Raw genomic sequence first — 14590 nt, 5'->3', positions numbered from 1 at the left:
CAGGAAGATTTAAAAGATTTAAAGAGACAACCGAATCCACTTAGCATTTGATTAGTCATTTGAACTGTAATGTATTTTTTTTATCTGCTTACACATTACATGATGTTAATGAAATCATTAAGCGATGTGACTAACACTTTATAAACCCAGTTAAAAAAACAAAATGTACGAGGCATTAAAATGTAAGAAGCATCACATTAGAAAATAATGACAATGTGCAACTCCTATAAAACTTTCAACAAAGGTTTTCACAAAAAGATCACCACATTTTAGTTCAAAATCCTCCAACTTTGTACACAAAAGCTTCCAACCTTTCTCTATCAGAAGACAGAAAAATGAAAACTGCCATTAGTTGTCGGCATGAACAGACAACTAAGTTTGTAAGATTCTAAACAACATAACCAACAACAAAATGGAATAGTTTCTTTCAGAGAATGAACATGAAATGGGTAGGAAGACCTTGGAAATCAAGGCTCTTTTTCCTTTGGTATATTTCGTGGAAGTCTGTTGAAAACATTCTCATCTACTATTCTATAATGTCTTGAAAGTTGGCGGTTTATTACTCCACAACATTTATCTACATAACCTCCATATTTGCGGTACAATGCAGGGATGGTAATCATAAGAAGGGTTCCTGTCACCATTAAAGAGGAAGAATATAAAAAAAAATTAACAAAGTGTCATGTATGTCATATAGGGATTTTCTATCATAGACCCACTTGTTTTCCTAAATAAGTATGTTGCAAGTTACATATGGGTGTATATTAAGATCTACTGAGATTATAGTTTGCTAGCACACTCAATTCTAAAAAGTGAGTGAGTACACACTAACAAACTTCTATCTTTTAGAAGGACAACATTGTAATTTGTATTTTAAGATCTACTGTAGTTATAATTTGTGAATGTACTCCTAAAATGTAAGTATACATTAGCAAATCCTATAAACATGAGCTAATATACACCACTTGTTTCTGTCAAAGGAGTGTTAACAAATTACACCCAGATATATTTTCAGGATGTATCATAGGTAGAGCTTGGCAACATACTACATCTAAAAACAGATGTGAGATGTTCAAGACAATTGGCTGTTAAAATGGCTCTTCAATATACAACATCCAATGTATGTGTACAGTGATATGCAGGTAAAAAGGTTCAAAAGCACCTAATCATGTATGTTTGTGCAAACATCCAATGGGGTAAATGGAAACAATGTACATTGAATGGAGTTGGATGCAAATGACCTTCAACACAACCCACCAAAAACCAAACAAAAGATAAAAATCCAAAATTGATATATTACGGTGTTTACTATATACATCAATGAAAAAGGATGGTCTGTTAGGAACATCAGAAATTGAAAGCATACCAATATATGCGAGGGTAAAGAAGGAGAAGACGCTGCCGATGACAGACAAGAGCCACAGACAAATAACCACCTGTCAAGTAGACAATAGACACTAAATTATGTCAGTTAATTTTCCACCAAGTCATAAAAAATATTGATGATTACCATCATCTCATTTATAATTCTAGGTGCATAAAGCACATTGCTGCAGAAAAGAAAAACTTGAGAAAAATGCTTACATAACAGAAATGCCCAAAGATAGTATTGAAAAACAAATGATACATTTGAAGGAATTACTTAAACAGAGCAAGTTCAATGAAGGGAGTGACTATTGAAAGCATTTGATAAGCCATTGCCAAATTAAGTGTAATCCTTCTAGACAATAGCATACAAAACCTATAATTCTTTACAACGAAAAGAAATACTAATTATTTAGGTCACACTTCCCCAAGCTACAATACTAAAAGGCTGCAACATGAAACACACTAACCTTGAAAAAAATTCTAAAATCCTTGCCAATAGTGATGTCATGGGCTATAAGAAGAACATTGTTGATTTTGACCCGAAATGAAGCTGCCACATTATTAACCATCTCCTCTGACACAACTAGTTCAGGTAATGTTGGTGGTTGTCTGCGTGAGAAGAAAAGGATACAGATGACATTGTTCTAATGTTGAAAACGATAAAAAAAAAAGGCATTAAAGGGATGGCAGTCATACTTATTTCTGAGGGCAGCATAGTTAGCATGCAGAAACAACAGTACGATCAAAATCAGTAAGACATCTGAACATATTGTTAAAAATGGTAAATTGGTCCACTCAAACACGATCCAAGCAACTGTAGCAACAACAATGACACCCAAGGAAATGTGCCACCTCTTCCACAGTAGAACATCAGCAACTACAAAACAGACAAAGGAAAGCAAACATCAGAACTAGTAGAACCATATTGAACCCATAACAAAAAACTGCAGCAGTCAAAATTATGCCCTTCAGCATTTTATCTTTATTTGTAAAGACAGAGTTCAATTTATTAAAAGGTATCATTAACTAGTTTGAGTATATGGAAAAGAAATCAAAATGTCAACTCAGAACAATTCTCAATTCCTCTGAACAATTAATATTTTACCAAGTTGACCAACACAAAAGAAGAACAGAATATGCTCACAGTAGAAAAGAAAAATTAAATATGAATCAAAGTACCCATGCATAAGGAAGGCTCCTGAAGGTTCTACCAAGGTTTTAAGAAAAAACAGTTCAAGGTTTTTGGACTACAATATCAAGCTTTTTGGAGTCTTCACAATCATAATTGTGGACACATCAGTCACACCAAACCACAATATCAAGGATGATGACAATAGGCGACCACAATTAGCAATAAAGCTTGGATTCAGTAGACATCAATAAAGGGGAAGCTCATGTGTACGTTGTGTCCAATTATCAAAATCTCCACTTGAATAAAAACATCATAAAACAGACAATCCGTGTACATGAATCAGAAACCACAAAATTACAACATACCAAAGGCAGTAGGAAGCTGAGCTTCTGATTCAGACATTACACAGAACTCTGAAACTGAAGTCCTACAAAGCAGATACCCCAGATCTGGAAATAATCAAACATATTAGACAGATATATGATATGAAAGCATCAAAATCAATCTTCAGAATTCAGTCTTCCCCACTAAATCATAATCCAACAAGTCAACTAAATCACAACAATACCCATGCACTCGAGGAAAAAAAACTAGCACAAGTTTGACTCAGTGCATGGTTCAATCACAAAAGTTTGCATAAAAAAAAACTAAAGTTACCAAGATCATATTGACAGCCAGAAAGTAATACAGTAGCTAACCATGAGAATTATCCAAGCTAGAAACCATATGACAATTGAAAACCTAAATCATAAATCCATTACCAATTAGCAAAAATCACAATAAAATAGCAACAACAAATCTTAAATATTAGAAAAACCCAACTTTCAAACCGGTTACACTATTTCTACCACAAAGATCAAAGGAAAACCAGTTGAAATTATGTCATGCCAAGAACGCAATGCAGAGAATTGAAAGATAGAAGCTTGAATCAAATTTAGACTCGATTGCAATGAGAATGGGAATAGATCAAGGTATTCAATTCATTGGACTGAGAAAATGCTTAGAAACGTGGAGTCCCGTATGCTTAGGATTTGCATTGCAAATAATTTTTTTGTTTTTTTGGTACAAAGAACATTGTGGATTCAAATACTACACTAATAGTATGTTTTTAATACTAAATTATTGTTCATATTTGAAAAATTATTCGGATGAATTAGTAGGAGACCCTTCTAATTAATTATGTTTCATTTTTTTTAAAAGCAATTAATTATCATTAATAATTGGTTAAATTAATACACCAAAGTTGTGACTTTGTGGAAAATTCTCAAATCTATGCCAAAGCAGTGCAAGTGGTTAGGTTAGGTTTCTCCCTTTATGAAGGGCGTTTTGTTCTTCTGAAATGGATAAACGTAATTGAAGAACCTAGTAAGTCAAACCAACAACTTTGCTGCCATAATGTAATGTGAAGGAGTTCTTATGCAATGCACAAAGGCAAACCTACCATGACCCGAACAGACAACAAAACAAGCAGCAAACTCATTAATAATCCACATCAAAGTTGCTTTCATCCTAAAAAATTTGCTTCCTTGAAACATCATATGTCAAAACTCCATCCCATGACTTCTTTAGATAGTTAATAAAAAGGCTCTAAATGAGCATCAATATTGGCCTTTGAATTAGATGGGCTTGCTATAAGGCAACACAAAAACAACTACCTTTTGACATCCACATTCATGTGGATGATTGAATATGGTAAAAGTTACAAGCCAACAAAAATAGTGAAAATGATGCCTTGATATATAAATTAAACCCATCAAAGCATAAACCAAGTCTTAATTCATGGAAAAATCTAGATGTACTAGATCAAAGTGCTTCCAAGTTGTGCCATCATATGGATGGCATAACACTCATGAGGTTCTTCTCTTTTCACGGTTTGTCCTGCAGTTTGAAACAATGCAGACAGTCTTTGCAACCTTAGGATTATAAGCAAATAGAAAATTGCCCAAACTGGAACTTGTATTTTGTTACTTGTTCCAGTGTGGCAATCATGATACCTTGGCGTTTGACAAATTTGATTTAACTAACTTTCCCTCTTGTTTTCCAAAAGTCATTGAAAAAAAAAATATAACCATCTCCACAGCAATCAACTCTTTAGCTTCCAATCCTAGCTTTGATACTAATCTTTTGGCATCATAATAACTTTTTGACAAACTCTCTTTTATGGGGGTCACATCCAAAAGCACTTGGATAATAAACTCTATGCATTGATCAAGAAGGTTCCAATTGGACGTGCAAGACAAAAAGCCTGACACATATAAGTCCTTTTGAATCAAATACAAAGCAAAGTTTGTGCACTGACTGGAATGTTCCAGTATAAAAAATTTCAAGAAAATGGGTCCTTGAAAAATTCATTTGCTTCCAGTAAGTCCTTTTGTATCAAATACAAAGAAAAGTCTATGTCTGCATATCAAATATCAAATACAGATAAAGGACTTACATCTAAGCAGATAAATTTCTCAATGATTCATTTACGTGGAAATTTTAATCAGTAGATGTCAGACCACTCATCTTGGAAACAATTGAGTATTTACTCTATTTTTTGCTCAGCCGAAGAAAAAAACATATTTTGACAATAAAATTTGAAGGAAAACAATAATTAGTAGATGAGCACACTTAAACATACTGACTTCATCATGTGCCAGTTTGTTTAAATTTAAAATAAGTGTTTTTGAAATAAACAGATCCTTTTTTAAAAATCACATATTTAAGTAGATAAGATTCACTCATTAAAAATAGTTGAAAACTACTTATTTTTAAAATAAACAGATTAGAAAAACATATTAGAAGAAAGCATCAATTTATTTTTTTAGCAAAACAGACTTTAAAACAAATAAGCACAAACAAACTGACCTGGAATCTGAATTTAAGAAGTATTTTCTCTTTTTTGGAAGAAATTAAAAACTTCATCTTATGAAGTAAAATCAAATCAAGAAATTCATGTGAGAAGTACTTGGTATTGGTCAAGCTTTTCCAATTTTGGTCCAACATTCAGACCTACCAAGTTCTTTTAGATATGCCAATATGCCATCAAATTTGTATTGGCCAAGGTATACAGATACCTTCAAAACACCATAGTGACTATTTTGTTGGAAATACATGTCCATGTTGTTTGACATGCTCAGACTAAAATGATATCCTTAATAATGCATGCATATGTGATCCAAAGTTCTTTTTTTTATGCTCCACAAAACACCATGTTGATTTCAAACAAACATGAATTAAAATTTCCTCACATTGCTACCAGTGATCATTGCATGTGCATAATCCATCTCTAAAATGATGAAAACGGTTAGCATCTCTTACAACTATCAACCTATTTGTGACCTTTGAAATCAATTTTACAGCAATGTGACAATCATCACACATCCTAAGGTTTTTTATTATTCGGATTGGCCCTGGTGGAGGTATTTTCATGAGGCCATATGCTAATGCTAGCTTCTCACTGTGATAGCTAAGATAACCTTCCTTTTGTTCCTCTTCCACATCATGCAGCACAGCACCAACATCAGGCACATACCCCAGTGGCTTAATCATTGATAACAACTCTTGAATTTTCTCATAGATTTGAGTAGATTCTGGATGATTGCTTCCTTCTGAAACAAAGACATGAGTATCATTTCTTATACCTAACCAACTCGCACCGGGTTCCTTCTTAATATTCCTTTCCTTCATCAATTTTCTAATCTCCACTACTCCATCCCATTTCCTTGCCTTGGCATACATGTTTGATAGTAATGTATATGTTCCTACATCATGAGGGTCCATCAGTCACAGTTTCTGCAATTAACTTCCCTAAATTATAGTTTCGATGAACATGGCATGCGTTAAGCAAAGTACGCCAAGCAACTACATCCCACTTGACTTCTGTTTTCGCCTTCATAAAATTTTCAGCCTCATTAAGTTGACCATCCCTACACAAAAGAGAAACCATACATGTGTAATGTTCCAATCCAGGCTCGATATTAAGTTCCTTCATTAGTTGATCAAAATAGTAGAACCCTTCTTGCACAAGAGCCAAATGAGCACAAGCAGAAAGTACCCCAATGAAGGTTACATAGTTTGGACATTCTCCAGCAGACATCATGTCTTGAAACACTAGTAAAGCTTGTTTACCAAGTCCATGATGGGAATAACCACATATCATAGCATTCCATGTAATCACATCTTTATATATCATGTTTGAGAACACACTATATGAAGAATCAATATTGCCACTCTTGGAATACATATTTACTAAAGCATTTCCAACAATGAGATGATTCTTAAACCCTAATTTCATTATACGACCATGTAATGCATCAACATACGTTAGTGCAACCAAATTTGCAGAAGCATTTAGAAGAACTGCAAAAGTGAACTCATTTGGATGTGTACCCTCTAGCTCCATTCTTGGAAATAGATTCAAAGTTTCCTCAAAATATCAATTTTGCAAATATGCAGTCAGCATGGCAGTCCATGCAACCACATTCCGATCTTGCACGTCATCAAAATGCTTTCTCGCATTTAGAACTTTACAACATTTCCCATACATGTCTATCAGTGTGCTAATAACAAAGACATCAAATACCAATCCAGTCTTCATCAACTGTGCATGAATCTGCATACCCAATTGCAAATCTTTAAAACGAGAACAAAGGCACAACATATTTACGTGAGTAACACCATCCCAAGACACACATTCATCCACCATCATGTTCAGAACCCTTTCAACTTCTTCTCTACACCCTGATTCCACAAGTGCACTCAAGATAGAATTATAAGAAAACACATCATTCCCAGGCACTGTTCCCAAAATCTGCAAGGCTGAAACCACATGAAAGCACCTAGAGTACACGTGAACAAGTGCATTCTTCACATACTGATGCAACAACAAACCGGACTTAAACAAATACCCATGACATTGCTTCCCCTCTTGGACTCTCCCACTGTCTGCACAACAAGAAAGAACAATGGTAAAAATATACTCATTGGGGCATGCACTGTCCAATGAAACCATGTTCCTGAATAGCCCAAGTACTCCCACAACATCCCCTTTGTGCAAATACCCCACCATTAAAACACTCCAAGAAATCACGTTTCTCTGTGGCATTCTGTCAAACAGCTTTCTGGCATACTCCAATTGACCACATTTAGAGTATAGATTGATCAGTGAATTTATTAGAGTGATGCCACTGTCTTTTGAAGTTTGGTTACAAACAAGCAATTGGGCATGGATTGTTTTGCCCAACCTCAGACTCTTTGAAGTGGCAGAGAGTTTCAAAATGTTAACAAGTTCTTTGAACTTGTGACTCAAATTCATCTTTGCCCTTTTCATGTAGCACCTCATTCCCCATCTGTTTCACCATATATCACCATATATCTCCAAAACTGAAGTCCTACCAAGCAGATACCCCCGGACAAGGAGACAATTAACATATTAGCCATATATGATATGAGAGAATCAAAATCATTCTTTAGAACTTAGGAATCTCAGCCAAATCATAATCCAACAAGTTAGCTGAGTCACAATACCCATTCACTTAAAAAAGACACTAGCACAAGTTTGACACAATGGATAGAGCAACACGGAAAATTACATTAAAAGAAAGACAAAAATTATCGAGATCATAGCCACAACCCTCCCAGTAATTAAACAGTAACCAACCAAAAGAATTATCCAAGCTAGAAATTATATGATCAAAGGAAAACCTAAATCTAAAATTCCATTTCCAATTAGAAAAAATCACTCCAAAAATAGCAACAAATGTTAAACATCAAAAAAAGAAATTTCAAACCAGGCTGCACAGTTTATACCACAGATATCCAAGGAAAACCAATTCAAATCCTACGCCACTCCAAGAACACAGAGCAGAGAATTGAAAAAGATAAGCTTGAATCAAATTGATGAGAAAAGGAATAGAAGAGTGAAACCCTAAAACTGACGAGGAAAATATTGAAATTGGGGAATTCAACTCAGTTCAATTCTTATGAACGAGAAAATGGTTAGACACTTGGAGTCTCACTTCTACTATGCTTATCGAATAACTTTTTTGTTATGTTTTTCTGATACAAAGAACATTGTGGGTTCAAATACGATGGTAAAGTATTTTTTTACAATTATTTAAATTAGTGTTCATCCTTTAAAAATATTTTAATGATTTATTATGTGACTTTTGGAAAATTCTCAACTCTATGCCAAACTTGTGCAGGTATAGCTTATGTGGGTGCCCATCCCATTAAACTTCTCTCTGTGGGAAGGCTTTTTTGTTCTTCCTTATTAGAAAACTCGACCTTACAAAATCGGTTTATAAAATAAGATTTGCACCTACTTATATACTATAACTTGATCATATCTTTAGTCAATGAGGGATCTCCAAAATATTCCCTATCGTCAAAGACTTGACATCTCAAACATGGAATTAGATATTTGTGGGTGCTCAAATAGTGGATGGCACAATAGGCCCAACAAACCTCACTAGGATAGTCTTTGATGATACCAACTTAAAGAGAAAAGTTTTTAGAGATCTTAACTTGGATCTCATTGTCTATTCAGGTTCATATAATTGTAAGGATCAATTGCTTACAACAGAAACTTAAGGAGAAAGAAACCCCTAGGATACTTTATTACAAACTACGAAGCACAAACACATACGGCTAAATTAAAAAATACAGGATAGGAAGACATGGAAGTATACATATTTGTATGACTATAAGACTACTAAAATATACTGATCATACTTCACAATCCAAAAAATCAAGAGAAACCATTACAAAAGTCTAACAAATTGTAAACTATTAATTGACAATCACATTTGGTCATCTCATTGAAAAATATAACTTATTAGTCTAGTTTGTCGAGATAAGTTGGCAATCTCAAGAGTCTTATTGTCATCAAATGAAAAGTCATTTCTTCAATATCTCATAATTTAGTTTCCTCTTCATTGTATTTTGAAATGTTTCTTCAAAGAAGACGAAGATTGCTATAGACAAATACTAGATCCTTTGTCCTTTGGGATGTCCTCTTATTTTTTTTCAAAGAATGAAAAACAAAATAGGTACTCCAATTTCTTTCACAACAAGAAGAACATGGTTGTCCAAGTAACTTAAGCACTATCTTTTGAAGTGTTCGTACGTCAGAGCTCCATGAAGAATCCCCCATAACTTTTCATCCCTTTTACCCCTATCCCTTAAAGAACCCAGACTGACAAAAGCTTTTTTTTTCATTTGAAAAGTTTGCAAACTTTGTATTTACTCGTCTCCTTACATCCACATCAATAAAATACCTTTAGAAACATTTCTTCCTTTCATGAGTAAGTTTGAAATACAGAATTGAACGCTCATCCTTTTATGAGGTAGTAAACTCAACATTAATTGATCATTGAACTAAGAGTAGCACATATTTTCATTGTCTTGTTCGTTCTTTAAATCCAAGGTTATTATATTGTTAAATTAATCTATGATTATATTTTGTTGTGTACATTTTATTTTTTAATATCATAAATTTATAAATTATCTTCAGTTATGTTTATATAATTTTAATGTTAAAAATATTATATTCATGTGCTTCATAGTCTAAAATTGAGCAGACTGGAATTTCTAGATTGTGCAGTCTAAATGGTATTTTAGGACCTTTAATTCAAGATTGAGCAGTCTAACTAGTGTTTTAGAACCTGGAATTCGAAGATTGAGCAGTCTAATTGATATTTTAGGACCTGGAATTTCAAAATTGAGCATGGAGAATGATATTAGGACCAGGTGGTTAAGGTTGGAAGGAAAAGAAAAAGCTGGCACTGTAGACAATCACTCTGATCAGACAGAAAGAACTAAAATGAAAAGTAAAGAAATAACCATCATGTCAAGATGCATGCTGCACACATATAATCCTCAACATTGAAGGATTGGAAATTGTAGAGAGAATACCCTGCCACAAGACAAATAGAAAACGGCTAAAGTTTTTGTCCTTATACTAGAGATTGGACAGGTCAATCAGCTTGAATGTGTACGTAAGTAATATTGTAATGTATGTCAACATGTTAGAATTTATAATCAATCAATATAACTTACCATATAATACAATTCATTTAAGGAAAAGGAGAATATTACGAGAAAGTGAAACAAAGGAATCCCCATACCACTGAAGCCACCCAGCAGAGTATCAAACTTCCAGCAAGAAAACAAAGATTAAATATTTCAACTTTAATAGCAACCTAAAACAAATGAAAATTCAACATCACCTTGTACAATAATGTTGTAGTCAAAACAATAAATTAAGTTATACATCTTCCTATTCAAATGATTGTTTAAAAATTTTGTTTATTTTATCATTTAAATTAGACAAGTCATATATCTTCCTTTTCAAAACAAGATTCGACTTTCAATTCAAAATATATAAAAAACGATTCACCATTTGAATCTCACTTTAATAGCCATGTTACAGATCCATCCAGTAAAAATATAGACTGTGATTGGAGCCTGCTCATAATCATTAATAACATTTTCATGGCACAAAGATAAATAGCAAGACAGTAAGAATTTACAACAGCGTTACACAAAAATGCTATTCACAATTCCAAAAATAAAAATAAAAAAGACTTTATACATCATCACAATCCACAGTGAACCTTATTGGTTTAACAATGCTCGTGACAAAACCAGCAGACCACCCAGTACCCACACATATCTCTACCTTTCTGTGAATATTTTGTTGTATATGTAAAAACATATTCTTTCTTCTGTGCAGGGTAGCATTTTTGTGATTAAGCCTTATGTGTTGGCACCAAATCAGAAGCTAAATGGGTTAGTTAAAGCTGCAGACTGATGAACTGATACGTGAAACTTCAGAACAAATTGCATTTGGAGGCATTGTCTATAGGCTATGGATGTTCTTATTTTCCTTTAACAAATTACCTGTGCCAAGGGATGTTCTTCTTCTCCCACTCCAGTCTCACTTCACTTAAAACTCACTATCTACAAAGATCGTGTTGGATCGCCATTCTAAATTGCAACTCGTGTGGAATGCTTCTTGCAATGCAGTTCCTTCCAACAGCGAGGAAGAAGCGGACACAGCTCGCGATTGTGCTTCTCTAGCAGCCTCCCGATGCAATCCCTCCCAGTGTAAGGGATAATACGCGGACAGACCTCACGGCTGCTTGGCGCCTCTATCAGTGGCAACTCTGACAGCATCGGTGTACCTAGCAGTGGCAGCCATAACGCTGGCCTCTCTACGAGTCTCTTCATGGAAGGTGAGGGTGACAACTCCAGGGTGTTTTTTATGGGTTGGAATTGTTTTCTAACCTAAAAGGTTTAACCCATTTAGTTTAAGCTCAATTATTAAAAAATTTATTAGTGTTACCAAATCAGTAACATACCAGTAGAGGATTCGGTGCATATTACTGGAATTTTGGACTGAATCAGTATTAATTACAGTGAATGAGACTAGAACTGAATCAGAGTTCGAATGCTTAGAGGCTAAATTTAAGGATTTTAAAATGTTGATTTAGTAATAGAACGAGAGGATATAACAGGTTATTCAGTAGTTTTTAAATTGGAATACTATGGAATGAAAAATACATTTATGAAGATTTCGCGCATATGATCATGACTAGAGTATTAGATAAATAATTCTCACGTCTTTCAATGCATTCTCATTCCAAGTAAGAGTTCTAATCATGCAGAGAACAAACATCAACAATCAAGTCATTCAACAAGAAATCTTATATGATAAACCCAACAAAAAATGAGATTCAGAAATGTAAATAGTTTATGGTTGGCATGTTTCATTACCTGGTAATGGTCAATTAGTGGAGATTTCCTTGCGTTGCCCGTTTGAGTCAACTTGCCACCAAAGCTAAATGGCCTGCTCAAGTACACTGAAAACTTAAGTATATATGTTTGCGGGAGGATAGAATTAAATTTAGCAAAAAAATATCTGCATTATCAAGAAAATTGACCACTTACAGCATTGAACAAGACATCTCCAAAATTAACTTGTGAAACACAGTTTACCTGGTTTACACCAACCCAATTCCTTACATGTACTCAATTTGTCATATAATTTGTTCAACTTAAAAAGGGTAAGGTAAGATAATACAACTTTGGGACACACCAAATCATCCCCACCCACTTACTTTCAAGTTCAAACAAAATCCATTTTTTATTCCTTTTTTACTGGTATTCATCTCAGACAGTTAACAAAATTATAAAAAAAATTAACAATCTCAAGTTCCGTTAGGTAATACGGCATCATGTAGAAAGCTTTAAACTTGGATGCCTGGAACCCTACACGATAAAAGATATTCGACGTGTGTTACGAGAAAGGGAAAGATAGGCACCTCGCAGCAGCGAACAACGTTGAACAGTGTTCAAGTCCCCAACTTTTTGGAGTCACGTTTGGCAAACGCGATTTGGGGACTCGGAATCCTCAGGTATTTGAAGAACAAACAAATTTGGGAACAAATTTGGAAGTGGGATTTAGGATGGCGATTTGGGAACGACTCTGTGTTAGTGCACGAAGCTGGGGTTTGGGAAATGTTGGTTCTAAAAAATGATGAAGATTGAAACTGGGGATTTCAATTCCGAAAGAGAAAATGCAAATAGTTGTTTTGTGTTTTTTCTGGTACAAAAAACTTATTCAAATACCATGGTAATTGTGATTATTTAATTATTGGAAAAAATTATTTGAATGATTTATTAGGAGACCCTTCTAATTAATTATCTTTCGGAATGGGTTAAATTAATATAGATCCCAAAATCAATTGAAAATTTTAAGTATTTCTCCATATCAAAATTCTTTTATATTAGATCTTTTTAAGTTTTTGGAGTCTTTTAAAAATGATTTTGAAATTGGTTTTCCGTGAAATAGTAAAAATAAAATATATGGCAATTTTAAAAATCATCACCACTCAATTAAAGAATTATAAGATTAACGACTCAGTTCTACCTTACTTAATTTAGAGTCCTAATTAAAATTATCAAATAATTCGGAGATTTAAAAATTAATTTAAAACTTAAAATTCGAATGTTGAATCTCTTTTTTAAATTATTATTAATGTGCTTGGAGATTTAATTAAAATACAAAATATATGTAGTAATAGGCATGTAGGATTTTTTTTGGTTAAATATGTTTTTAGTCTCTAATATATCAAGCGAATTTGTTTTTAGTCTGTAATCTTTTAAAGTAAGGGATATCCTCCTCCTTCAAAAAATCATAATTTTTCGTCCTCAAAAACTAACGGCGTTAAAAAAAAACTGAAGGGTGAAGTGTCATGTATTTTTCTTTTCTGACATAGGCAAGCTGGGCTGACCGTTTGGGGGCTTTTAGCCCTGGGGTGTTGCTCCCTCCACCACCACCTTTGCTCCTTTTACCTCCCCAACCTTCTTCAAATTTTTTTAATTACAAAAATAACCTTTTTTACCTTTTTTTTACTTTTAACTCTATTTAATTATTTTAATATAAAACCCTAAATTTCTACCATTTTTAGTCGCAGCACCCCCACCTCTCAAATGTGAAATCACGTTAAACCAGACGAAATGCAATCCTAACCCGTCAAGTCATTTTCATGCTGTGTAGTCCTGATGAAATCACTGTTCATAGAGACATAAATTTCACTTTGCAAATGATGCAAATCTGAGAATGGTGACAAGAGAAGAAGAAGAAGAAGGGTTAATTGAAGCTTCCATAGTTAAACCAGCAGAACTTACACTAATCAACTTTTATGTGTTTGGAAGTGCAAAAGACTCATGGGTGGTAGTTACTCTTTGTTTAATGCGTCTTTGAATTCGACACAATTTTAAGCTGACCATCATTCTTCCCAATTTAATAATTATTATCAAACAGCTCCTCTTTTATAAACATTACAATCACAGCAACTATGTGCCATTATATTGACTTCAGAGATTCCCAAAACGTATAACTGCTTATTCCCATTCATTTATTGTCTTTCAGCCTTGTCTTATTTCCTCTTGAAATCTCTTCCTAATCATACACTCATTATTATATATTCTGCATCATATTATTCCATTGTTTTGCTTCCTATGATCTTATCTACAAAATTAGAACTACGCTACATTCTTATCTTTGGTACCTCAGAATAATATAAAGCCAATAGGGAT

The 14590-nt window shown here is 33.8% G+C and overlaps 1 protein-coding gene and 2 pseudogenes across 2 annotated transcripts; all 3 read right to left on the bottom strand.

Moving 5' to 3' along the window:
* Positions 1-166: 166 nt before the first annotated feature.
* Positions 167-3791, bottom strand: LOC148202454 (reticulon-like protein B16). The gene is made up of 6 exons (XM_088110115.1): positions 3158-3791; positions 2866-2949; positions 2065-2245; positions 1836-1977; positions 1367-1436; positions 167-634 (listed from the first exon to the last, which is right to left on the bottom strand). The coding sequence occupies exons 2-6, from the start codon at positions 2900-2902 to the stop codon at positions 468-470; spliced, it is 597 nt and encodes a 198-aa protein (XP_087966241.1). The 5' UTR covers positions 2903-2949; positions 3158-3791; the 3' UTR covers positions 167-467.
* A 1923-nt stretch (positions 3792-5714) lies between these two features.
* On the bottom strand, positions 5715-13102 carry LOC148202452 (pentatricopeptide repeat-containing protein At5g39680-like; annotated as a pseudogene). Its single transcript, XR_015785072.1, has 3 exons — positions 12811-13102; positions 12263-12335; positions 5715-7429 (listed from the first exon to the last, which is right to left on the bottom strand). The product of XR_015785072.1 is annotated as a pentatricopeptide repeat-containing protein At5g39680-like (transcript).
* On the bottom strand, positions 7196-7799 carry LOC148202453 (pentatricopeptide repeat-containing protein At5g39680 pseudogene; annotated as a pseudogene).
* Positions 13103-14590: the final 1488 nt, after the last annotated feature.

This window comes from Vigna umbellata, chromosome 3, assembly GCF_029865625.1.
Source record: "Vigna umbellata cultivar VRB3 chromosome 3, Vumbellata_1.0, whole genome shotgun sequence".
NCBI classification, from domain to species: Eukaryota; Viridiplantae; Streptophyta; class Magnoliopsida; order Fabales; family Fabaceae; genus Vigna; species Vigna umbellata.
This window is presented reverse-complemented; position numbering and strand designations above follow the sequence as displayed.